General features: G+C 24.1%; 1 protein-coding gene across 4 annotated transcripts in view; it reads left to right on the top strand.

The window, feature by feature from the left end:
- Nucleotides 1-3,847: 3,847 nt before the first annotated feature.
- LOC126903727 (solute carrier family 12 member 6) overlaps nucleotides 3,848-23,685 on the top strand; it is a 170,516-nt gene continuing 150,678 nt past the window's right edge. For 2 of the 4 annotated variants that reach the window (XM_050682151.1, XM_050682148.1), the window contains exon 1: nucleotides 3,849-4,311. In XM_050682151.1, the coding sequence (XP_050538108.1) occupies nucleotides 4,152-4,311 (160 nt within the window). In that variant the 5' untranslated portion in view covers nucleotides 3,849-4,151. Of the gene's footprint in view, nucleotides 4,312-23,685 lie in introns of all 4 variants that reach the window. The other 2 variants (XM_050682149.1, XM_050682152.1) reach the window with 2 other exon arrangements.

The following is a 23,685-nucleotide window of genomic DNA, read 5'->3' as shown; positions in this document are numbered from 1 at the left end:
AAAAAAACACATCTTAGTAAAACCAATACCTTCTCAGCTTCGCATCGAAGCTAATATGTTAAAAAACTTTTAATATAAATATTAAATAGACAAATTTAAAAAAGTCTTAAGCTGTCTGAGAGTAGAACATGATCGCTCTGCTGTTGTTACACTTACAGGAGCCATAAAAAATATTTGATACATAATATGAATATTTGGGAATAAATCCTGATTACATTGTTATGGTATGACTGAGGTACTTATTATCATTTTGTATTTCACGTTTTCATTGGTAATCCATAACTAAAATTCAGACATTACTATAGATACATCAGGATTATTAAATAATGTATTTAAAATGTGTATAAATTCATCGGTATACATTTAATATATATTATTGAAAATGGACGTAAAAGAACAAAAAAAAATCTTCTGTGATCTAAGGATATTGGTATTCAAATATTTGATTTGGGAAGGTGTTGACACCCATGACGACCCCTGAATTTTTGAATTTATAACCCCCTCGTTTAAACACAATAAAAAGTAGTTTGATCTTTAACAAAATTTTTTAAGTTTACTCTATATTATAACTGATGTCAAATAATGTTATGTTGTAATATAAAATCATAGTAGGTATAGAAATTTCAACAATAGTTTAAATCATTTCCTAAAAATACATCTTAAGGCGTATTAAATTTAAATCACTACATTTTAATAATTCATTGTTATTACTACGTGAAATCCCTTACAAATAAAAGCCTTTCTTTGGAATTCTGCTGAATTCAATTTTTAATGTTCACTGACCTAAAAATAAGGGCTAAGACATTTTTGAGTCATTTCTTTGTATTTTTTCAGTTTAGTTAAAAATACTTAATGAAGTATAAAAGGGAATGTGAACAAAACCTTAAATAATTTGAATTAAATTGCAACAACTTTTATGATTAATAGTAATTCATTAAGACATAATTAACAAATTTATTTAAAAATATAATGTACAAATATTACATCAAAACTCAATAAAATATACTTTATTATTAATGCAAAGAATTAACTTCTAAGTATTTCACAAGTCGTGTCAATTAAATTGACCCCTTCTATTTATAGAATACAACCATAAAACTTTAATGTTCAACAATAAGAGTAACATTAAAATAATGTATATTGGTTCTTTTAAATTAATTAAACTGAATTTTTAGTCAATTATTTTTTTAGGAATACAATTATGAAAGATGAAATGGCACAAGTTTTTTCTGGCTTATTAAAGTTGTAATTATTAATAGAATATGAACTAAAATGAAATGTTGACAGTTCGTTATTTACAATATACTTTGATTATTTTTTAACTTTTTATTGAATTTACGCACAACACAAAAGAAATTGAACAATATCCAATTGAACATTACGTAACGTATGGTCGGATATTATAAAAAATCAAAACTACTTAAACTTGAATTTATGATTATCGTAGTAAATCATCGTACTCGTATATATGCTGTTGTGTAGTATTCAATATATTGAGAGCTTATTTTTATTTGATTGCATTTTAGATTTTTAATATTAATATTACATACAACTAACATTAATTTGATGTTGAACTTTTTCCTTTATGGAGATATATAAATGAAATTTGAACAACATTAAACTAAAAACGTTATCAATATTTTTTTAAATTAATAAAAAACTTTAATAGGTATACTTTTTTTAGTAAATTTATATAAAAATAAAATGTTTCTTGATTAAACTTTTAACCAGATTATCGTATAACTTCATATTTAACGACTCGAAACATTAATGGCGTGAAATTATTTTAGGTTGTTCAACTATTATATCCATTATTTTTCATGGTAAAAAATATTTCAAATTATTGAAATTAAAAAAAACTTAGTACACGACATGTTTATTTTAAAACGTAAACAAACGATTTTTATATCAAAATATTAAATGGTAAATTTATAATGATATTGTCTTGAGTATCATTACAATTAAAACTTAACAGTATTCTGTCTACAGCTTTTATTGACTTGAAGTCAGTACAATAATTTAATTTAATCTTAGAGTTTTCCCTCATAAAAGTCATTTCATTTTTATAAGTATTCATATTTTACTATACCGTATATCTAAGTATAAAAAACATGAAATATGTAAATTAATGTTAAATATATTTTAAATCTAAACCCATTTAAAAGCGCTACAGATTGTGTATGATTTATCTATTCTTTAATTCATTCGAATGCGCCGCACAATAATATGTATGCAAATAGTAAACTCTATTATTATTCTGCCAATAGAACAGTAAATAACGATATACAGACACAGTAATACGTATTTGATCTCCTAACGGTTCAACATAAAATCTATTATGCTTACTGTAGCTATTTTTTTAGTACTAAAAAAAAGAAAACACTGTACAAGTTTACACACTTTATTTTTACCTAGAATGCAAAAGTTGAAACGTGGTTATAAAAAAATACATAATTTATGAAAATCTAATAAAGAAAATAATTTGAAGAAAAAAGATTATCTAATGCATAGTTATTTGTTTGTTTACCGTATTTAAATTAATAACGATAACGATTACCGAAAATTAAAATAACAAAATTTTAATTTTTTGTCAAACATACATTTTCCATTAATTAATGAACTTTTAATCATAAAAGGATTATGTTTTGTAAAACTGAAACCGTATTTAAATATTGACCAATTCACATAATGATAAGCTAACATTTTTTATATAAGACTAAATAAAATTGTATAAGTTTTATTTTTACATATTTTGGAAAAATAATGTGATTATTTAATAAATAACTATGAAATGGATTATCAAATAGAAATACTGAAATGTTTATAAATATTAAGATACTATTATTAGTATTATGATACTTTTTAATTTTACCAATTATTGGTAATCTCATACATATTTTGGAACGAATCAATAACTGTTATTTTTATTCCGTATATATTTTCCAAAAATTATACTAATTATATTTTTGAAACTTTTAAATATAAAAATTTAATCGAAATGTTTAATTGAAAGAAATTTTATACAAGACGTTTTGATTTCTTTAATCGTGCTAATTGATAATTAAAACATCTATTGTTTTCGATGAGCTTATATTTAACATTTTGTTTAAATGTTTTAGTTATATAATATCTCTGACTTTTTGGAGTCAGTAAATCAATAAATAATTTCTTAGTTAGAAAAATTATAGTGAAAGGTATCTGTTATATTAAAATGACATAGCAGTAAAATAAATAATTCTATAATCGTTCTTAACTTTATCGAGAAAAAATATATACCGACCTTCTGAAAAAGTATTTTTATCAAATAGCCAGCAATAAAAATAAAAAATAGTATTATTAAATGCATTTATACATTTTATGTGTAAAAAAAAATGCACTAATGTAAACACCTAGTAAACACCTCGAATCTATTTCTGTAACATATTATAACGTAAAATTAGTTTAGTTGTGGCCTAAAAATAGTTCTACGTTTTATCGGTGACCTAATGTAGTTAGCTGATGACCCCTAGTTGAGGGTAGACAAATACGTCACATAATATAACGATACGTCGATCAGTCGCCCCATTCCTCACTTGCAAAGGACAAGGTTAACCTCAACCACTAACGTTAACGGTGGTGATAACAATATTAATACTATGTGGGGTCGATAAATAATAGAGTCCTGTATATAACTATAGTAGTACATTAGACTGTTAAATTGCATGTTGTATACAACAGGATGATAGCACGATCGTCAGACAAAATGATATTGACGGCTAGATGTCGTGACGCGCATAAAAAGTATCGTGTCCTGTACCCCGTTATATAATAGCGCTCCGCGTGTGCCGGTGAAATCGCGCGCGAATCGCTACCAACATTAGTCCTTCGTTCGCCGGATATCCCATCGAATCCTTTCTTCTGACCAACTCGTTTTCGTTCTGTTAACCCGTCACAAAGAAGTGTATAATGATTTACTATATGCTTAAATATTTATTTATAAGTAGTGATATCATTAACCGAGCTATAAAATAATAACATTAAGTGTTACGCAATGTCATTTTAATATAATATTAATATCGGTTTTCTATTATTTATCCCGCAAAAAAAGTGTAGTAGTGTATTGCGTAATTTTTGTGTATTCTTAGTGCGTCAAAAATCACAAAACGACCACCATGGAACGCTTCAAGGTAATGAAAGCTTCAGGATCCAAACACAGTTTGAACAAGTACTATGGGGCGACTGACGAAGACGTGGAGAATACTACCGGCTTATTGGAGATGACCAACATGAATGGAACATCGCAGATAGATGACGTCGATAATGAAGCTACAGGTGACGAAAAATTGATTATTCATAATAATAAAGTAGTTTTGACTTATTTGCAGTCAATTTTTTCCAATAGAAACATTCATCCAAAAAGCTTGTTAAAAATAATTATTTACGATATTGAAATGTTTAAAATAGACCACAATAATATGCTAGAACCATTAGAGCGCTTTGGAAGTATTATCGTGGCAGGGGGAAATTTCAACTCGATAAGTCAAATTAGAGTTTTATGAAATTTTATGATAAACTTAAGTGCCAATTAATAGCATAATGTGGACCACTTGTGTTTCGTACACACATGGTCGTCGTTCAAATGTTATAACATTAAAGTGTATTAACCCAAAAGTTCGTGATATATAAATAAAACTCCCGCTTTTGTTTATATTTTTAATTAAAGGGCGGAAATATAAACGAGCAAGAAAAAAAGGTGTATGACTATAATGTAACAAATAAAATTATGTGTGTATAAACAGATATTTACTTTGAATGTATTGTGCTGTTATAATAAAACAACAATTTACAATTAAATGAATGAGATTTGTCCAAAGATTGCTTTTTATATTATCTAAAAGCTAAAAATATTTTATTTTTCATTTTATAAAAGAATAATTTTTTTTTTTTAATAAAACAGTACAAACTTAGGTAGTTGAAAAACAATGCAAAATTTTATATCAGTTGTTAAGTAAGTTCCTTGAGTAAGAATAAATTTTTTGTGTATTAACAAAGTTTATTTACAATCTATACACAAAAGGTATAATAAGCAAATTTGATATTTGAACAGCTTGGTGTTTACAATGATTCGAGAAGGAGGCTGCCCAGTGACAGAACTCTAATAAATTAATTATTATGTACTATTACTTTACAGCCAATTATTACAGGGTATAGGTGTGAATAGTGTATTGTTCTATGAGGGCAAAGATGCATAAGAAAATGTTTTACTATCTCTTCCAACTTAAAAAAAATACTTTATTTTGACTGAGTACAGAGTCAAATACGTGATTCAAATCACGTATTAAAATTTTTTTTTAAATATTGAAATATAAGAGACTTTTTAAATGTTTCTCGCCATTTTTTTTTAGCTCTCACCAGACCGATTTCTTTCAACTGTACTTCAAAAGATTACAATATGTATCTGGTTAAAGACATTGCCCTTGAAAATTGAAAAAATATCACTCGATCTCTGTATACGGGGGAAATCCCTTAAAAATTTAGATTTTCAAATCGGTATAAATCATTTTTAGCTTAGATACGATACTGAGAAGGTATGGTTTTACTATGATGTGTTTTTTTTTGTGTCTTTTTTTATATAATTACGTTAGGTATTTTGCTTTCATTTAGCAGACATTTTTAAAAATCTGACCTTTTACCTGCCTACAGAGTATCTACTCTTATTAGCAACTTTTGCAAACAAATTTAATTCTTTTACTTTAATTTTTGAAATTTTTCCGGAAATACTGCTAGTTACAAACATATGTTACGTACTATAAGTTAAAAAGAATATTGTGTCGATGACTTTATTTGGAATGTTATCGGACCTCAAAGTTAAACAAAAAATATTATTTTGGTATACAATTGAAATATTCAAAACTATGTTCTGTATAGTTATATTCTATAATATATTAATATTCAGAAACAATACGGGCCTAGTTTCACCTATGGTTATGTCCAACGATGTGATGTTGAATTTCATTTTAACCTAGATTTTTTTATTTTATTTGTAAATATTCGTTTTTCACTAATTAGTAATAATCTCAGAAATTAAAATCGATAGAAAAAATCTAATTTTTGATTTAAAATTAGCACAAAAATTGATTTGAAACAGGTACATTTTTGTCACTGATTAATATTTCTTGTTGACCAGTTTAAACCAAATTATTTTATGAAAAGTTTTGCATCAAACACTATTTTTATAGACGTTTGCCATAGAAGTAACGAAATAAAGAACATTTTTATAGTTTTTCATAATTTCTTCATATAATTTAAAATATCGAGTATCAATTTCATTCTAAGATTAATTACTGTAATTAAAACTATAAATTACTAAGTATCTATTCATATATTAAACTTATAAATCAAAGAACTACAAATCAGGTTATTATTAAGGAAATAGGAATTGATGTTGCTTTTGGAGTAATCCACTAATTTCTGAAAATTATACACTATGTATAGATTATTATAGTAATTTAAATTTTTGTCAGATATCATTTATACTTGTGCCAACTATGCCACGTCCGCACAATATCACGATCCATACTTTGCTGTCGTTTTTTTAATTATATCTAATTTTTAACTTATCAGCTATTCTAAAACCATTTTACTTTATAATAATAATAATAATTTAAAGGAAAAGGATATTTATTGTATATAACAATTGACCTGTTTTCTTACTTACTGAACACTTTGTATACTAATATTTTACTTTTTATAATCATTCCTAATAATTTATAGAGTTGTCACTTTTATTAAATATCAAAATACATATTAGCTAGCTTATAAATTAGAAAATAATCTAATTAAAAAAATTAATGGTCAATCGAAAAGTATCAAATTTTTTTTTACTATAGAGTTTATTCTGCGAGAAATAAAGTGGTTTATGATAAACCGTTCACTCTGTATACACATTGATTTAATTTACAATTTCAGGTCCATAGCTATATTAGATTTACTTTGTATCTACTTCAGACAAATAGTGTTTTACTCTGAATAAAGAAATACATTAAAAAAAAAAAAAAACCCGGAAATAAATTTCCGTTCTTTTTGTATGTATACAAAAAGGAATTATAGACTCTTTGGAGTTAACAATGACACAACAACACTTAGGATTATATAAACTGAATATATTTAAAAATATTAATATTTACTTTAAAAATATTTTTGTGATGTAGATAACAGCGGTATTGGTAAAATAATTCCTAAATATTTTTATTAAATGCACATTAGTGCCTATCAAAATTAAAAATTTCAATATAAAAATATTTATAAAATTATCTGCTTTGAAATATTTCTTTTGAGCTATTATAATTTGAAGTAAATTAAAATATTTATTTAGTTTTTATTATATAATTAAATGATAATGTTTACTTCCTTGCATATTTGATTAAACATTACATAACATCGACTTTAAGTAAATAAAGCAAAAGTTTGTATACTTCATTCTAGAAAATAATATTTTAACTTTTTATTTATAATAAACAATTAACATGTATGTTTATTTTTTAATATTGTAACTGACTAAAAGAAAGATTGCATTTATAAATTGAAAAACTACGTGCTCTTTATTCATACAAAATAGATTTTCTGAATATATTTTACCCTTGTCACATTTATCGTATCATATCATTTCACATTTTGACCTTTATTACATTTTACGACCGAATTTTTTTCATTCACTTTATTTCGAAATTTCAACACCTCAGCGAAAAACACTTTGCAAGCAAAAATTAGATTTAAGTATTTGCTCAAAACAAATTCAAAGCTATTATAACAATAAAATTTTGCTATTGATTTTTTAACTCTTCAATAAAACTACTTTTACATAGTAATAAGAGACATAGATATTTTAAAATTCGTACGTTAAATTAATACAATTACTTATTGGATAAATAATAAATAAAAAGAAACAAATTTTAGTATGCTGGACATACTATTATATTTTTCTTAAAAACCGCAAAATAGTAAAAAATAAAATATTAATAAAAATGTATGAAATGTTCAATTTTCTTAGAGCTTGTGTATTAGGCTATCAAATAGCACTAATATAAAAAGGTCCACTCTTTTCCACTTCTAAGGATATTAGTCTAAAATAAGGCTAGCGACAATTGATAATTTTACTCCCTGAATTGTATGTTATTGATAAACTGTATCGTTATACATTGTAATTAATTAAAACAAATTTTTTTATTAAAAATAAAAAAGAAGTTTAAGTTCTTTACATTTTCAGCTTATTAATTTTACCTAATAGTTATATATTCATTTATTTATATGTATTTCATCGTTTTTACACTATGTTTTGTAATAAAGATGAGATTGATTACTTATCGCCAACTTTTTTTTTCATTACTAAATATAGACATTTTTCAAACAATTAAAAAAAGAGTCTGCATCTTTCGGTCATATTTTATACTATTCGAAGTAATAAAGTGTTCTGTTTTATTTAAGTATCCATTGAAAAAATACAAATGTATTTTAAATTGCTATGATTAAAAAGTTGGTTCCCTCTAATGTCGTCAACAAAATTTTAAATTTATAAATTGATATAAATTTTAGATTCATTGACTTCAAAAACATATAAAATGGACTTTTATACAAAGTGTTTGATAAGAATCTAGGAAATATTAATGTTGTCTAGTTTTTTTATTCAAATACTCCTATGTACGCTTTTACATCTGAATAAGGGTGTTAAGCTAATTAAAAATCTAAAAAATTAGAATAAAAACTAATTTTGTTAATTTCTTTTTGAAGTATAGAAGGATTTTAATTACAATAACTTATAACAAATATTGTATTTTTTTATAGTTTTTATGAAAACTTTTTAAAATTGTATTTATTACAATTATTATTCAATTTTAATTATGCTTATAAAAAAATGTGTTTTATTCAAATTTTAAAAGTAAAAGTAAATAAAAAAGTTTATTGTAAACTCTGATAATCAGTTTGCAATATATAAAAATTAAATGTTCCTTTTTTTATGTAATGTAAATGATTCAACTTTTTAATATTCATGATTATTGTTGTTATATGACTTTTATAAGCTATTAAAAAAAAGCGCAAGTTACTATGTTATTCGTGACTAATTTAAACAGTAAATAATAGTATGCCTCACTTTACATCTAATAATTTAGATTTTAATTTTTAGGTTTAGTATCAATTAATAACAATTAATTATAATTTTAACAAGTTCATTCATTAATGATAACTTTTAATCTAATTAGCTTATTGATATGTTGTTAATTTTTGTCTTGTAAAATTACATTTGAAAATTATTTATATTATAAGTAACCTAAATTCATTTAATAACAATTACATTGCGACTAAAATTTTGATCGCAGTACATTTATCAACAAAATAAAAAAATCATTTTTAATGTGATAGATAAATACATGACATAGAATTTAAGAACAATTTAATGTCAATGATCAGCAATCTAACTTAAAAAAAAAAATTGTAGAAAATATAATTTATATTTTTACAGGCAGATAAATAAAAAATATATAATGTATCCGAGCAAAGCAGCTAATTTTTTTTATTAAAAATTTATATTTATTTTTAATTGAGTTTTTCTTAGGATAACTTAAAACCTGAGTGATACAAGTGTTTTTTTTCGTTCCAAGTTCAATATTTATACTTAAAATACTCATGTCTAATTAATATTAAACATAATACTGTTCTATATTTAAATATTTTAATAATATTGACTCTTAGTTCTAAACTACAACATCTGGAAAATAATATACAACTACTAATAATAACTAATATTTGTGTTACAAATTATTTGTACCCGGTGTATAATGCAAAAAAAAATAATACATTTTTTTTTAATTATGTGATTATAATAAAAGCCTAAAATTTATTTCATGAAGTAAGACAACATTGTCTATCTATTGTGAAAAAAAAATTGTTTAAATCATAATTATTTTAAAAGTGTTACAGTTAAACCAAATTTCTCTTATAATTTTTAAATAATCTATTTTATTATCACATTAAAACTTTATTTTTTCTATTGTAAAATTTGAGTATATAATATTTGTAAATTTTTATATGAATACTTGAGATACACAATACTAATGGAATCTGAAAAAAATGCATTTAATTAAAATGGGTAGAAGTTAGACAATGTATTATTAAAAAAACTCCGAAGAAATACAATATCGAAAAACGTTAAAGCATTTAATATCTGCATAACACTCACTCTTCATAGTTTTGTTTAGATATTATGAAGTATATTTTGATACATGGGCTACCCCAAATTTATTATTATATAAACATACATAAAGTTATTTATTAGATAAATATAAACACCTGTTACTATGGGAACGGATATGGTTTCAAAATGTACAAGTATACAGATAACAAAAATTCTACACTAACAGAATAAAGAAATTTGATACGCTTGTTTGACTTCACTTCAATTATTTTTAGTTGCTCAGGGGTATTGCAAACGTATGTTATTATGCGATGAAGAAAAGTACATTAGATTATTACAGTTGTAATTAAAGTATTGATCGATTCTATAGCCAACTGAATTAGTCAAATACATTTCGTATGTTGGGGGAAACATGCATTAGGTTACACTAAACATTAACATTCATTACACTAAAGAAATGATTATTCCGAAATAATTCATTTGTCGAGCAATATAAATTAGGTTACTAATATAACATAAGAGACTCTTCCAGTTAAACAAATATTTACATTTTAGTTTAGTAAAATATATTATGTATACTGAATATTGGTTAAAACACATGTACGAGGCTTATATTTACTAATGGAAGAAATTCAGTAACATAAAAAGTTGTGACATAATACCTAAATGATTACTATTACTCCAACAAAATTTTTGCTACATCAAATAAATTATGAAGTTAAGGAATTAATTTAACACTTAGTCTAGATTTATGCGTTTTGTTAGATTTGGTCAGAGTATATACATTGTAATGTCTAATAATTAATAATATTTGTCTGACGTGAATTGTTTGAATATTGTTTAGTTACTCTCCACATAAAATTATGTAGGTACAGTTTTGTGCTAACTGTCGTTGGAGCCCTAAAACAATCATATATTTTATGCAAACAAATGTATTGTAAGCTGGATAATTTTTTATAGACCAAACGTTTGTTAAATTCACCATTTCCTCTCCAAAAATAATTTTCTCAAAATTCATAGTACATAAATAAACTTGAGTAGACGGAATGTCTGTGAATTAGAATCAAACCAGTTGCTTTGTTAATACATTTACTACACTCTTAAAACATCAGCACATTGTCCATTAGGCCATTTTATTCTCCCACGTATTGACGGCTTAATAATTGGTGAATTACGTGATTTAAAGAATCTGAGATTTAAACTTGAACAAGTATCAACAAGGAATTTTTAAACTATCAATTGTCACCACTAAATATTAATAAATACACAAATTTAGTTTCAAAATACGTCTTTATAATTTTATACAGATTTAAGCATAATAAGATCAACATAAAGGATCGAAAATTGTAATGAAAAAATGTCAATAAGAGTATTTTTATATTTTGATAAACTAAATAAAAAAAATCCACAACTGCCATAGTAAGTTAGTTACAAAATAACTATCTTACAGAATTGAATTGATTATATTCATATAATACAACATAGTTAAGGTAGAAACAATCTAACAATATAAATGATCCTTGGATACTAATCACATTAATTACAGTACTATATAATAATCAAAATAATATCTAGTAAACCAATTAATAATTAAAACTTTGTTGAGCCATAAACGATTGCCATGCAAACAAAGAAAGAACAACTTGTTTAACCCCTTAAAGTCAATCCCTTATTTTATTTTACAGTAATAACAAGATTGTTTTTATTCCTAATCATAAACCCATTGAGTAAACATGATAATCACTTAAAATTATCTATCGTTCAATTATTAAAACCTATTAAATTTGATATTAAGTAACTAACATTAATCTCAACATGAAATTAGATATTTTTTAGTGAATTTAGATTCTATTTTGTATCTACTCTGGTAATATCATAGCAATTACTATTAAAATATTATTATAAAATAGTTATTTATTTTATAAAATTATACTTATATTAACCAAAGAATTTATATACGATCGTAATTTAATTTTGCATTTTACAAAACTTATTTATAAAATTTATTTTAATAAATTCTACATTAAATATTATAAATTATAATATTACTTTGAATATAGAAAAAATTATATATTGAATTTGGTGATAATATGTATGCATCAACATATACTGGTTACTATTTTGACGATAATTTATCTTAAAGTAAATAATTTACACCTTATATATACAAATAATATAACGGATTTTTAAGATTTCCTATTAATGACAAAGGTTTGTTTAACTTATATAATAATATTAAATTTTAAAGTACGGATATTGAAAACTTCACGGTTTATTTCGTTTCGTTATTATAGAACAATAGTAAATGGGGAAAATTGGAGTAAACGACAGATTTTCAATTCTCCAATTAATATTCTGAACCTTTTACAATTTATAACGAAGTAGTATATTCCTTTTATTATTTTATACGTGAATAATTTTAATCATTTTACAAAGCTGAACGTTATTTCGGTAATAATTAAATTTGTTAACACAATTTATAAGCAACTGTTACACCCTTAAAATTAAACAAAGTTATAAATAAATTGTAAAAGTCTAAACATTTAAAAAGAAATGATAATGAACTTTTTTACATAAAAGTGATTATTTCATTACTTTTATAAAATATGTGTAAGAACTATATCTTATTATTTTAATAAGTTTATATTAATATTATATTTTATTATTAATATATTATATTAATTTTATTTTATTAATAATTTATTTTAAATTAATATTTTATTAAGATACAAAATCGTAAATACAAAATATTATACTAGTGAGTTAAAATAAAAACGAATTAATAGAAAAAAATTATTATATGTATGGCAATATTATCATATTGTATTTAGAAATTTGTAATAGCATAACGTTATACGATCAGGAATCTAAAAATTAGTTATTGTTGAGATAAAAATATTTCCCATCTCTCTCTAATAATAATCTATTAATGATGACCTGACTTTCATTAAAGACTGATTTATTTTTATTCTGAAAACTGAATTTATAAAACTAGTTTCAGTAACCAATGGTTAATAACCATTAATAAATTAGCAAACGAACAAAAAAAACTAATAGAAAAGATGTGTAAAAAGTTGATTGCACCATTTAAAACATACGTCAAAACGTTAACTATGTCCAGTAAATTTGATTATATTTAAAATATTTTATACACTATAATACTAGTAATCATTACTGATTCATTACAATTTTAAATATAATTTATTAATGTATCTAATTAAATAAATGAGCAGTTTACACATCTTCTTACCAAAGGTTGACCAACTCACAATTTAATGTGATTTCATTTTCTATGACCATCTAAGAATCCTAATGAGTAAAGTTACGGTTTGGGATCGTGACAGGAATACTGAGAAAATCGGTTTAGTTACCTATTGTTCGCAACTGATGTTTACAGATATTAAACAATTGTTTGAACTCTTGCTCTTGATTGAAGTACTCTATAAATTTTAAGTAAATAAGTACTTAGGGAGTGGGCCAACACTTAGATGCTGTTAAAGGGTTTCATTTAAATCTAAACACGAGTGCTTTTCCGTACATCTTTATAAAGCAGATTACTGATATTGCAATGGTTTATAATATAAAAAAAATTTATGGTTAGCACGTGTTTAAAGTTGAAACTATGGACACAATTCAAAATTATTTTTCCAAGAATTTGTTTCCATTATACACTTTAATTTTCTATGAAATTCATAAACTGGTTGTTCCCATGCATATTTTCGATGTTATAATTAAGAATTCTTGGAATTTAGTAACAATAAAAGTATTCTGTTTTTTAAATATTATTTATTTATAATTATTATATTGGATTTAAAATATACAAACTAAACATTTTTTTACGACGTTACATTGAAATGATTCATTAAAATTTCAAAGTATTCTGAATTTATTTATTAACTCGTATTCATNAACTAACACATTTTTTTACGACGTTACATTGAAATGATTCATTAAAATTTCAAAGTATTCTGAATTTATTTATTAACTCGTATTCATGTGATTTTATAATCTATTTCATCCTACATATTTTTCATAAATAAATGTTAATTATCTGTAAATTTATACGTAAAGCGGAGTAGCTAAAATGTATTTAATTTAAAGTTTTCTAGTCACTTCAAATAAATTACCTAACAATACATGAAAGAACTGAAAGTAGAATGTTAATTATACAAAAATGTAATCCTAAGAAAGTTTTAATATTTAATTGTCCGATAAACACTGATAGTCATAATTACCAACTATATTATTAAAAATGCTTAAAATTTAGTTACTTTAATTAAAATTATGAATTATTAAAATATTAAATGATAAAGCTGATCGTATTTTATTATATAAATTATTAGTTTTTTTGGAAAATTCAATTATTTTTTAGTAAATTGAGCAATAAATAATATTGGAAAAATAAAGGAAATTTTTTGAAGAAAGATTTAAATATTTCAATAATTTACATTTCAATATTTCAATATTCAATGGCATCAATATAGAGTACTGCAAACAATTCTAGAAATTTTTTAATACTATTTGCTCACCGGGCACTATCTGAAAATAACTCGTACCCCAAGTCGTCAGCTACTGAATGGATATTTATATATATTTTACAGTCGAATTATGATGCCAATGTGTCAGCTGGCATAAATGTTTGGCGAATCTCCAACGCGTTTTTGTTTTAATTATTGTTTGGAAATTAATATCATGTCTACTGAGAAAATATTCACAAATTATGTTAGGATATTTCCATTGAGTACATTAGTTTTACTAATATTGTTTATGAATTGATTTACTCAATAATTTAGCTTTTTTAAACGACTACATATTATTAAATGTTTTTATAGAGTTTATTTTTTATGTGTTTAATATTTCCTTTTAAAAGAAATATATAAGATTGTTGGTAGTACAATTATGAGTAAAGAGATTCAAACATACAAAAATGAGTAGAATAGCTATAAAGAAATTAAGAATAATCAGAAAAATTTATTAGGACCAAAGAACATGGAAAACAATTTTGATTTTAATTATGAGTTAATAAAATTATATTTAAGGAAAAAAAGTGAGCACAAATAATACTGGCAATTATCTAGAAAGACCTTCGAATAAATTGTTAATAAATTGTTCTGAATCATTATTACTACTACACTTACAAAAATTTTAATAGGTTTTTTTGAGGCGAAGGGTTTATATATCGTCTGTTTTTGACGTTTATTTTTGTTCTTTTTGGTCTATATTTAAGTTTAACTCAAAATAATCCATTGTAATGGTACATTTAATACATTGAAGTTTATTTTATTCCACACCTTGTTGGTATTAAAAATATGTTTTAACAATAAATTTATATTTAACCATATTTTAAAACTTTACTTATTTCTAAAATATACTTTGGTTCAACTTATATACGATTTCACAAGTAAAATACATGTAATAAAAGGAAATTTATAGCTAATGGTATGTTTTCAATAATTTTCGAGTGTATAATTATATATATATGATGTATTGGCATTTAATTAAATAAATGTTACCAGTTACCCAATAAATTTATTATTAATAACCCCATAGTGAGTAGTTCAAAATTTAATTGATATATTTGTAACACATATGGAATTGAAGACGAAGGAATCATCAATATACCGAATATATACTAATATTTGATTATCTCTGCATTCTAAAACAAACATACTTTCTAGATATAAAACATACATTAATAATACAGATATTAATTTATATTTATATTATTTTGTAATTAGCTTGTTGTTTTAGAATTTATAAAATTCTTATTCAGTATCTTTATAAAAAGAGATACATACAGGGTATTCAGTAAGTAAGGAAATAGGTCAATTGTTATAAACAATGAGAACAAAAGAAACCCGTTTCGTCAATTACTGAACACTATATATGAAATTAATAAAATAAATTCCAATATGAAGTTCTTCAATTTCTATATTTAAATTTATAATGTGATAGAAAAAAATTATAAAAAATTTTGTTTTTATAATTTCTTTTATCCAATCAACAATTCAATTCTTTTTTTTTTTTAAATTGTTTAAAAATTTGGATATAAATGAGGAATTCAACACTAATTTTGTTTTCGTAAAGATGAAAAAAGAAAATTAGTGTTCAGGTTTTTTGTCCTCGAAGGATAAAAAAAAAATTTTAACTACATATTATAGTAAAATTTTTAGAATTAAACAATATTTTTCTTTACAAAAATTAAGAATGTTCTATTGTTTGTGAGAAATTGAGCGTCTTATATTTTATAAACCATTCTGTATACATAAATATTTTTTATTTTTTAAACTTTATCATTTTTATAAGCAAACTTTCAGTATTAATTTTATGTTTTAAAAATGATAATTATAGCATAATAAAAACATTTTAAAGCCCTGATTTTGTTTTTTTTTAAGTTTTAGAATTTATAAAATGCAAAAGTTTGTATTTTGTATAAAGCTAACTTGTATCACGAGTAAACAAAAAAGGTAACACATACAATTAAATTATGTAAATGTTAAATAAAATAATTTTTTGTACTTTTACCATAATTAAAACCTTAAATTTTGAGTACATAAAAAAAAATTCGATTTTCGGTCAAAAATAAAATAATAACTAATATTTCGTTATGACATCAACTATTCATGAAATTTCGTATATAGAAGGCAAGTCAAAGATTTTATTATACTTATTACAAAAAATCGGATGGGGTGCGTTCTGTTGCACAAATCTATAACAGTTTTCAGAGCATGTTATATGTTTCTATAAAAAAATTATATTAACCATTTTTGAAATATTAATATTAATTTTGATACAAAAATTAATTTTCTCAAATCTTAAAAAATGTCTAGATCTACTTTACATAAATCTTAAGATTTACGTAGTATCCTTATTAAATATCCGAAAAAGTAATGAATTACTTCTATTTTACTAAATATGAAGTATATGGTTTACCATTTTTTTACTGAAAAAAATAAATTACAAAATATGTAGATATAACTACAGAAATTTACATTGATGTTTTTACATAAAGTAATTTTATTACTTTAGTATTCACATAGCGGACTTTAATAACAGAGCGTACCGGATTGTCTCTAAACTCATTTGTTTTAAAATAGGTTTCAGTTTGTATTTCATTTCAAAATGTATATATTTCTTCTTGTAATGAGGTTTCCAATATCAAAAATATTTAACCAGCATTTTAATCAATAACTTACTTCCATTGAAAATATTATACAAATTACAAATATACTATTGAAATTCAATATCATTGTCTTATGAGGATTCTTCACGCCGTGGCTTATTATTATAACAGAATAGTATTATGACATTTTATGTTTTCTGTGGAGATATTGACTTCTAATATGTTAATAGTCAACAAATTAAAAAAAAAGTAAATTAACTTATATCTCCACAAATCAAATGTTTAATATTGACCGAAGTTTAAAAAGTTTCGAGATAGCTAATTATTATAGAAAGTTCAACGGTGACGGTCAACTATATATAATTACATAACTACTAATATTATAAAAATACATTTTAAAATAAAATTGTTTTAAAAATAAATCTTCTACTTTTCAAAATCAGTATTTGTATACTTCTTCAATTGAATATTTCAAGTATAAATATTAACAATGCTAGAGAGCAATATTTTAAACTATTAATTAAATTTAAATGTGTGACGTGACAAACTTATACCAATTACCTCAACTAGCTCTAACTAAAACTAATACATATGCATAAAATAAACCATGCGTGTAAAGCACATAAGTGAGATAGAAGTAGATTGAATTTGCTCAAACTTACTGTTTCAAAGCTCAAGTGTGAAATAAAATATTAAATAGAAATGGAAAATGTTAACGTATAAAACGAGGATAATTAAATTAAATATATATATTCTGTTCACGAAACACTTCCAATACATATCAAAATTTACTTCAGTACTCGACAATCACAGTTATAGTACTGTCATGTTCCTCCTTTATTTGTGTAACATTTAGTTGCGTTCTATTTTTCTTAACTGTCACCGAACTAACCCTGAGGTCACGCACGAAATTTAATTTTGAACAACCACGTTAATCTATCTTGTTATTTATTGATTCTTGTCAACTAATCACTATTGGTCATAAAATAACTAATGACACCAGATAATAAAAAAAGTATTGGAGTTTATACTTTTTACAATGTAATATTATTCTAGTGATCAAGGCTATGTAAAAATTCAAAATTGTTTATTCAACGTCTTTTATTTTGAAACTGAACCACTACTTTTAATAATTTTTAAAAAGTTGAATTATTTTTTAACAATATGAAATTACTGAAAATAAAAATTAATATGACAAAATAATAATAAGTAAGCTATTTATTTATAATTTTATTATTTCCCAGTCAGTAAGAAATTAGTTCTTTAAAATAAAATTAAGTATAAAAGCTTAGGATTCATTGTATTTAGATTATTATTTTTCCATTAATAATAAAAAGTTTTTTCATTAATTAAAATTATGAAGGTAATTTTTATCGGGTCATCGTAAAAATTATACTTTTATAGAATTTGATTTGATGAATTATACTGAACTATAAGTAATATATTTAAAAAAATGATTAAAACAATTTTTTATCAACACATTTCATCAATTTTAATTAAAAAAATAACTTTGTGCACATTCAACGATCAAATTTCTTTTTCAATCAAGTCCGTTAATATTAACACTTGGCCCATACTCGTGCTTATCACCTCATTTCATTTCTATTAAGTAAACTGCACTGAAAAATTTATTTTATGATTATCGTTAATATAACGACAACATAATTACATAGTTTGAAAAATATCTTATATACTTGGCTTAACTATAATATAAGTTGAAATTACTAAATAAATTTAGTTTAATATGTATTTTTATAGTTAGTTAAACTATTTAAGATAATTCTTCCGACAATATAATTATGTTGTCGCCATATTAATTATGATTTTGGTTGGTTCAATATATAGGTTTTTTTAGTGTGACAACTTCTAAATTAGTATTTTTTTTTTTCAGTTGTCAGCTTCTAGCTTTTTATTTTATTCATTATTATCTCGTTTTTCACACACCTTGTGCACCTTAATGAAATTGTATGCTTACTACAACACAATTTTGCAAAGTACTTGGTTTTTAATTATAGAAATGTTAAAAATTAGGTTATTTTTTTTATATAAAAGTTTTTATTTATTAAAATAGTAAGAACTAAAGATATTTTAACATATTATTGCAAATTTATGCATAATCAACTTTCAAAATCGGTGTACAATTTAATATTTGTAAAAGATAAATAATTTTATACGATGAGACACTAATTTTTTTAATAAAAAGAAAATCTTTTTATGCATTACTACAATGAAATATTAGGTATATATGTTGACACTATAAACCACTGCTTACAGGTTACGATAAACATAGTAAACATTAATAAAATATTTATTATTGGCAATTTACAAATAAATGTGTTTATTTTCCCACATTGGTAAAAACGAGCTATAACATAATGGAATGTTTGAATTTTAGAACTACCATTGAACTCGACAAAATTCTTTCACGCTTTTATTTATTTATTGGTGGAAAATCTACAATAACGTATTTAAAGCTACTTAAAATAATTAATGCCGTTTTTGAAATACGATTTTAAACCAAGCGTAAATTATGAAATATCTATTGCAACTACATGATACAATAAAAATAACTACTAACCCTAATTTTTTTTTAAACTAATGTATTTTATACTCACAATTAAAAACATATTAATGGAAAGCATTACATTGTTCAGTGAACAATTATCAGGATAATTTTAAAGGGTGTCAATATTTTATTAATATAGTTCTATAACTTTTTTATAATAAAGAAATTAAATTTAAACAGATATTGAAAACAATTTTATGTATGTTAATAAACATTTCATAATCTTACGACTCGTTATAAAGAATTACCCAATTTTTCAAATGATTTTTAGAAAAAATAATTTTACTTTTTCACGCAGTATCAAATGTTTTTACTTATATTTTCTCAAGATTTTTTTTTCTTCTAGTATTGAAATAATTGTTTTTTTTTGTACATAATCTGACTAGTCATAATCATTTATGATTATCTTCATGATCATACAATCCATAAATTGTTATTCAAAATCAGTCTTCTTAAAAATATTAATTAGTAAAACATTCATGCAATAGAAGTTTGATAGTAACAAATGTAAATTCACCTGAATCCCTGATTTGTATCTCAAACATTTAATAAGGTCGAAGAAAGATATTTCAATACTCTAGATTCGTATTTCCTGTGAGATTTAATAGTTCACAAAAAAGCATTCAGTAGTATTGTTTCATAGTAGCCACAATAAACGGAAAACGTGATCTTTGAAGTAATAAAAACTTTTTAAACGTTCATTGTGTTGTTGGTTCACGTAAATTTACCGAACAACAATGCGAATGCAATAAATAAGTACATTGCGGTTTTTGAAAAATCAGAAAAATGTATTGTACCTTAATTGACTTTGGCTTATTAGAAGTAAACGATATGGGAGATCTGGAAAAATGGTCTTAACGTGAGCAGAAGAAGCGAAAAGTAACGGAAGGAACGCCAACAAATAATTATTAATGACCAGTTTTTTAGACAACTTCATAAATGTACAGTGTACAGTGGCTCAAAAAAAATCGATCTTCGAAATGTTTATGAGATACCTCATAAATGTATTATATACATTAAAATAAACATTTTATGAAAATTTGAGATTAAAAAAAAAATTTTTACAGGTCGCTCAACGCGTTTTAAGAAAATTGACCAAAAATACTCAAAAAAACATAAAATGTCATTATTTATTCAATTTTTGTTCAAATTTCTTACTTAGTACATCTAAATTGTTCGTTTTTTAATGCCGAATAATAATAATTAGAAAAAAAAATTGTAAGTCCAAAATTGATTGCGTAAAGTCCATAAAAAGCTCAAAAATATGGTTAAGTTCAACGAACTGTTAAGTAAACCAAAAAATTTTTTTTTTTCATTTTTTTTTTTTAATTTGATTAATATTTGTGTGTATTTTAAGAGGAAAAAATTTTTTCCACTAATGTTTAAAACTACTACCTTTTTTTTTAGATTAGAACGTACGCTAGAATATACGATGTACATAAAAATAAATGAAAATATCGTCAAATTTTACTGTTTCCTTTTTACATTTTTTTATTTTAAAATTTGGCATTAGCTATATATACATACATATATATTTATAATTATAAAAATAAAAATAATTTTTTTTTTTTTGTCACCAATGTTGATTTTTTACAATCGGGGTACTCATTCTAGACAGAATAAACGTATCTAGCCGAAAAGCCACGTATATTTTGGCGTCTGCTTTAACTTAGTGTGATAAAAATATTAATGATTATTCGATAAGTAAAGATTGAATTCAAAGAGCTCGTAATTTTAATAGAAAAATTATAAATAATGAAATAATAAAATAATTCAAACCAAACACCGCTTTAATGGTTCACTGGGACGGAAAAATGTTGCCGTCTTACAACAAAAAAAATTACACTGAACGTTTAGCGGTATTAGTATCTGGTGATGGCAAAACTAAACTTTTGGGAGTGCCTAAACTTTTAAATTCTACAGGCAAATCGCAAGCTGATGCCGTTATTAAGCTTTTGGTTGATTGGAATTTAGTTAATCAAACAAATATGATATATTTTGACACTACTGCCTCCAACACTGGAAAACTAAATAGTGCATGTATTTTAATCGGAAAAAAATTAGGTAAGGAATTATTGAGTTTAAATCGTCCTGAGGATGATTTAAATTTAATTTATGTTCACAAATTTAGAAATTATGTCTATATTTGGTGCTAATATCTTTAACACAACATCATCTGTCAACATATTACAGTATAGTTTTTTGTCTATATTTTCCCAGCTATTAGAAAATCTTTAGAATAGAGCTATGTCTGGGCCAGATGATGGAGGCATTAATTTATCAAAAACTCTCCTAATTATTATTTCATGTATATGGTGCCTACAAGCAAAACTCAATAATTCCTTACCTAATTTTTTTTCGATTAAAATACATGCACTATTTAGTTTTCCAGTGTTGGAGGCAGTAGTGTCAAAATATATCATATTTGTTTGATTAACTAAATTCCAATCAACCAAAAGCTTAATAACGGCATCAGCTTGCGATTTGCCTGTAGAATTTAAAAGTTTAGGCACTCCCAAAAGTTTAGTTTTGCCATCACCAGATACTAATACCGCTAAACGTTCAGTGTAATTTTTTTTGTTGTAAGACGGCAACATTTTTCCGTCCCAGTGAACCATTAAAGCGGTGTTTGGTTTGAATTATTTTATTATTTCATTATTTATAATTTTTCTATTAAAATTACGAGCTCTTTGAATTCAATCTTTACTTATCGAATAATCATTAATATTTTTATCACACTAAGTTAAAGCAGACGCCAAAATATACGTGGCTTTTCGGCTAGATACGTTTATTCTGTCTAGAATGAGTACCCCGATTGTAAAAAATCAACATTGGTGACAAAAAAAAAAAAATTATTTTTATTTTTATAATTATAAATATATATGTATGTATATATAGCTAATGCCAAATTTTAAAATAAAAAAATGTAAAAAGGAAACAGTAAAATTTGACGATATTTTCATTTATTTTTATGTACATCGTATATTCTAGCGTACGTTCTAATCTAAAAAAAAAGGTAGTAGTTTTAAACATTAGTGGAAAAAATTTTTTCCTCTTAAAATACACACAAATATTAATCAAATTAAAAAAAAAAAATTAAAGAAAAAAATTTTTTGGTTTACTTAAGTGTTCGTTGAACTTAACCATATTTTTGAGCTTTTTATGGACTTTACGCAATCAATTTTGGACTTACAATTTTTTTTTCTAATTATTATTATTCGGCATTAAAAAACGAACAATTTAGATGTACTAAGTAAGAAATTTGAACAAAAATTGAATAAATAATGACATTTTATGTTTTTTTGAGTATTTTTGGTCAATTTTCTTAAAACGCGTTGAGCGACCTGTAAAAATTTTTTTTTTAATCTCAAATTTTCATAAAATGTTTATTTTAATGTATATAATACATTTATGAGGTATCTCATAAACATTTCGAAGATCGATTTTTTTTGAGCCATCATTTTGTACAATGATTGTACACGTTAAACAGCATGTTTGCAGACAATTCAAAATGAACATTATGCGCCGACCGGAAAATTCGGTAAACGGTGTACAATTCTCTGGACCCACGCAAATGACCATAAATATAAAAAAATGTTGTAACACTTCAACGTCATCACCGATAATAACTTCGCTTTCGCATAACGCTGACACGAAACCGGCAAATACATAAATCCCAACGGCACGTCGTCCTTTTTTTGGGTACCACCAAAGATAATATTTCAACGTCTCTTGGCTATCCCATAAACCTTCCGACTAGCCGGTCATGGCCAATCGAGCTCGGCGATGGTGTGACCGACGATCATGTGCGTGTGTACAGCTGTTCGG

The sequence above is a fragment of the Daktulosphaira vitifoliae genome, unplaced genomic scaffold (assembly GCF_025091365.1).
Source record: "Daktulosphaira vitifoliae isolate Bord-2020 unplaced genomic scaffold, ASM2509136v1 Scaffold_4, whole genome shotgun sequence".
In the NCBI taxonomy this organism is placed as follows: Eukaryota; Metazoa; Arthropoda; class Insecta; order Hemiptera; family Phylloxeridae; genus Daktulosphaira; species Daktulosphaira vitifoliae.
Note: the sequence above shows the minus strand (reverse complement) of the source record. Positions and strands in the feature narration are given on the sequence as shown.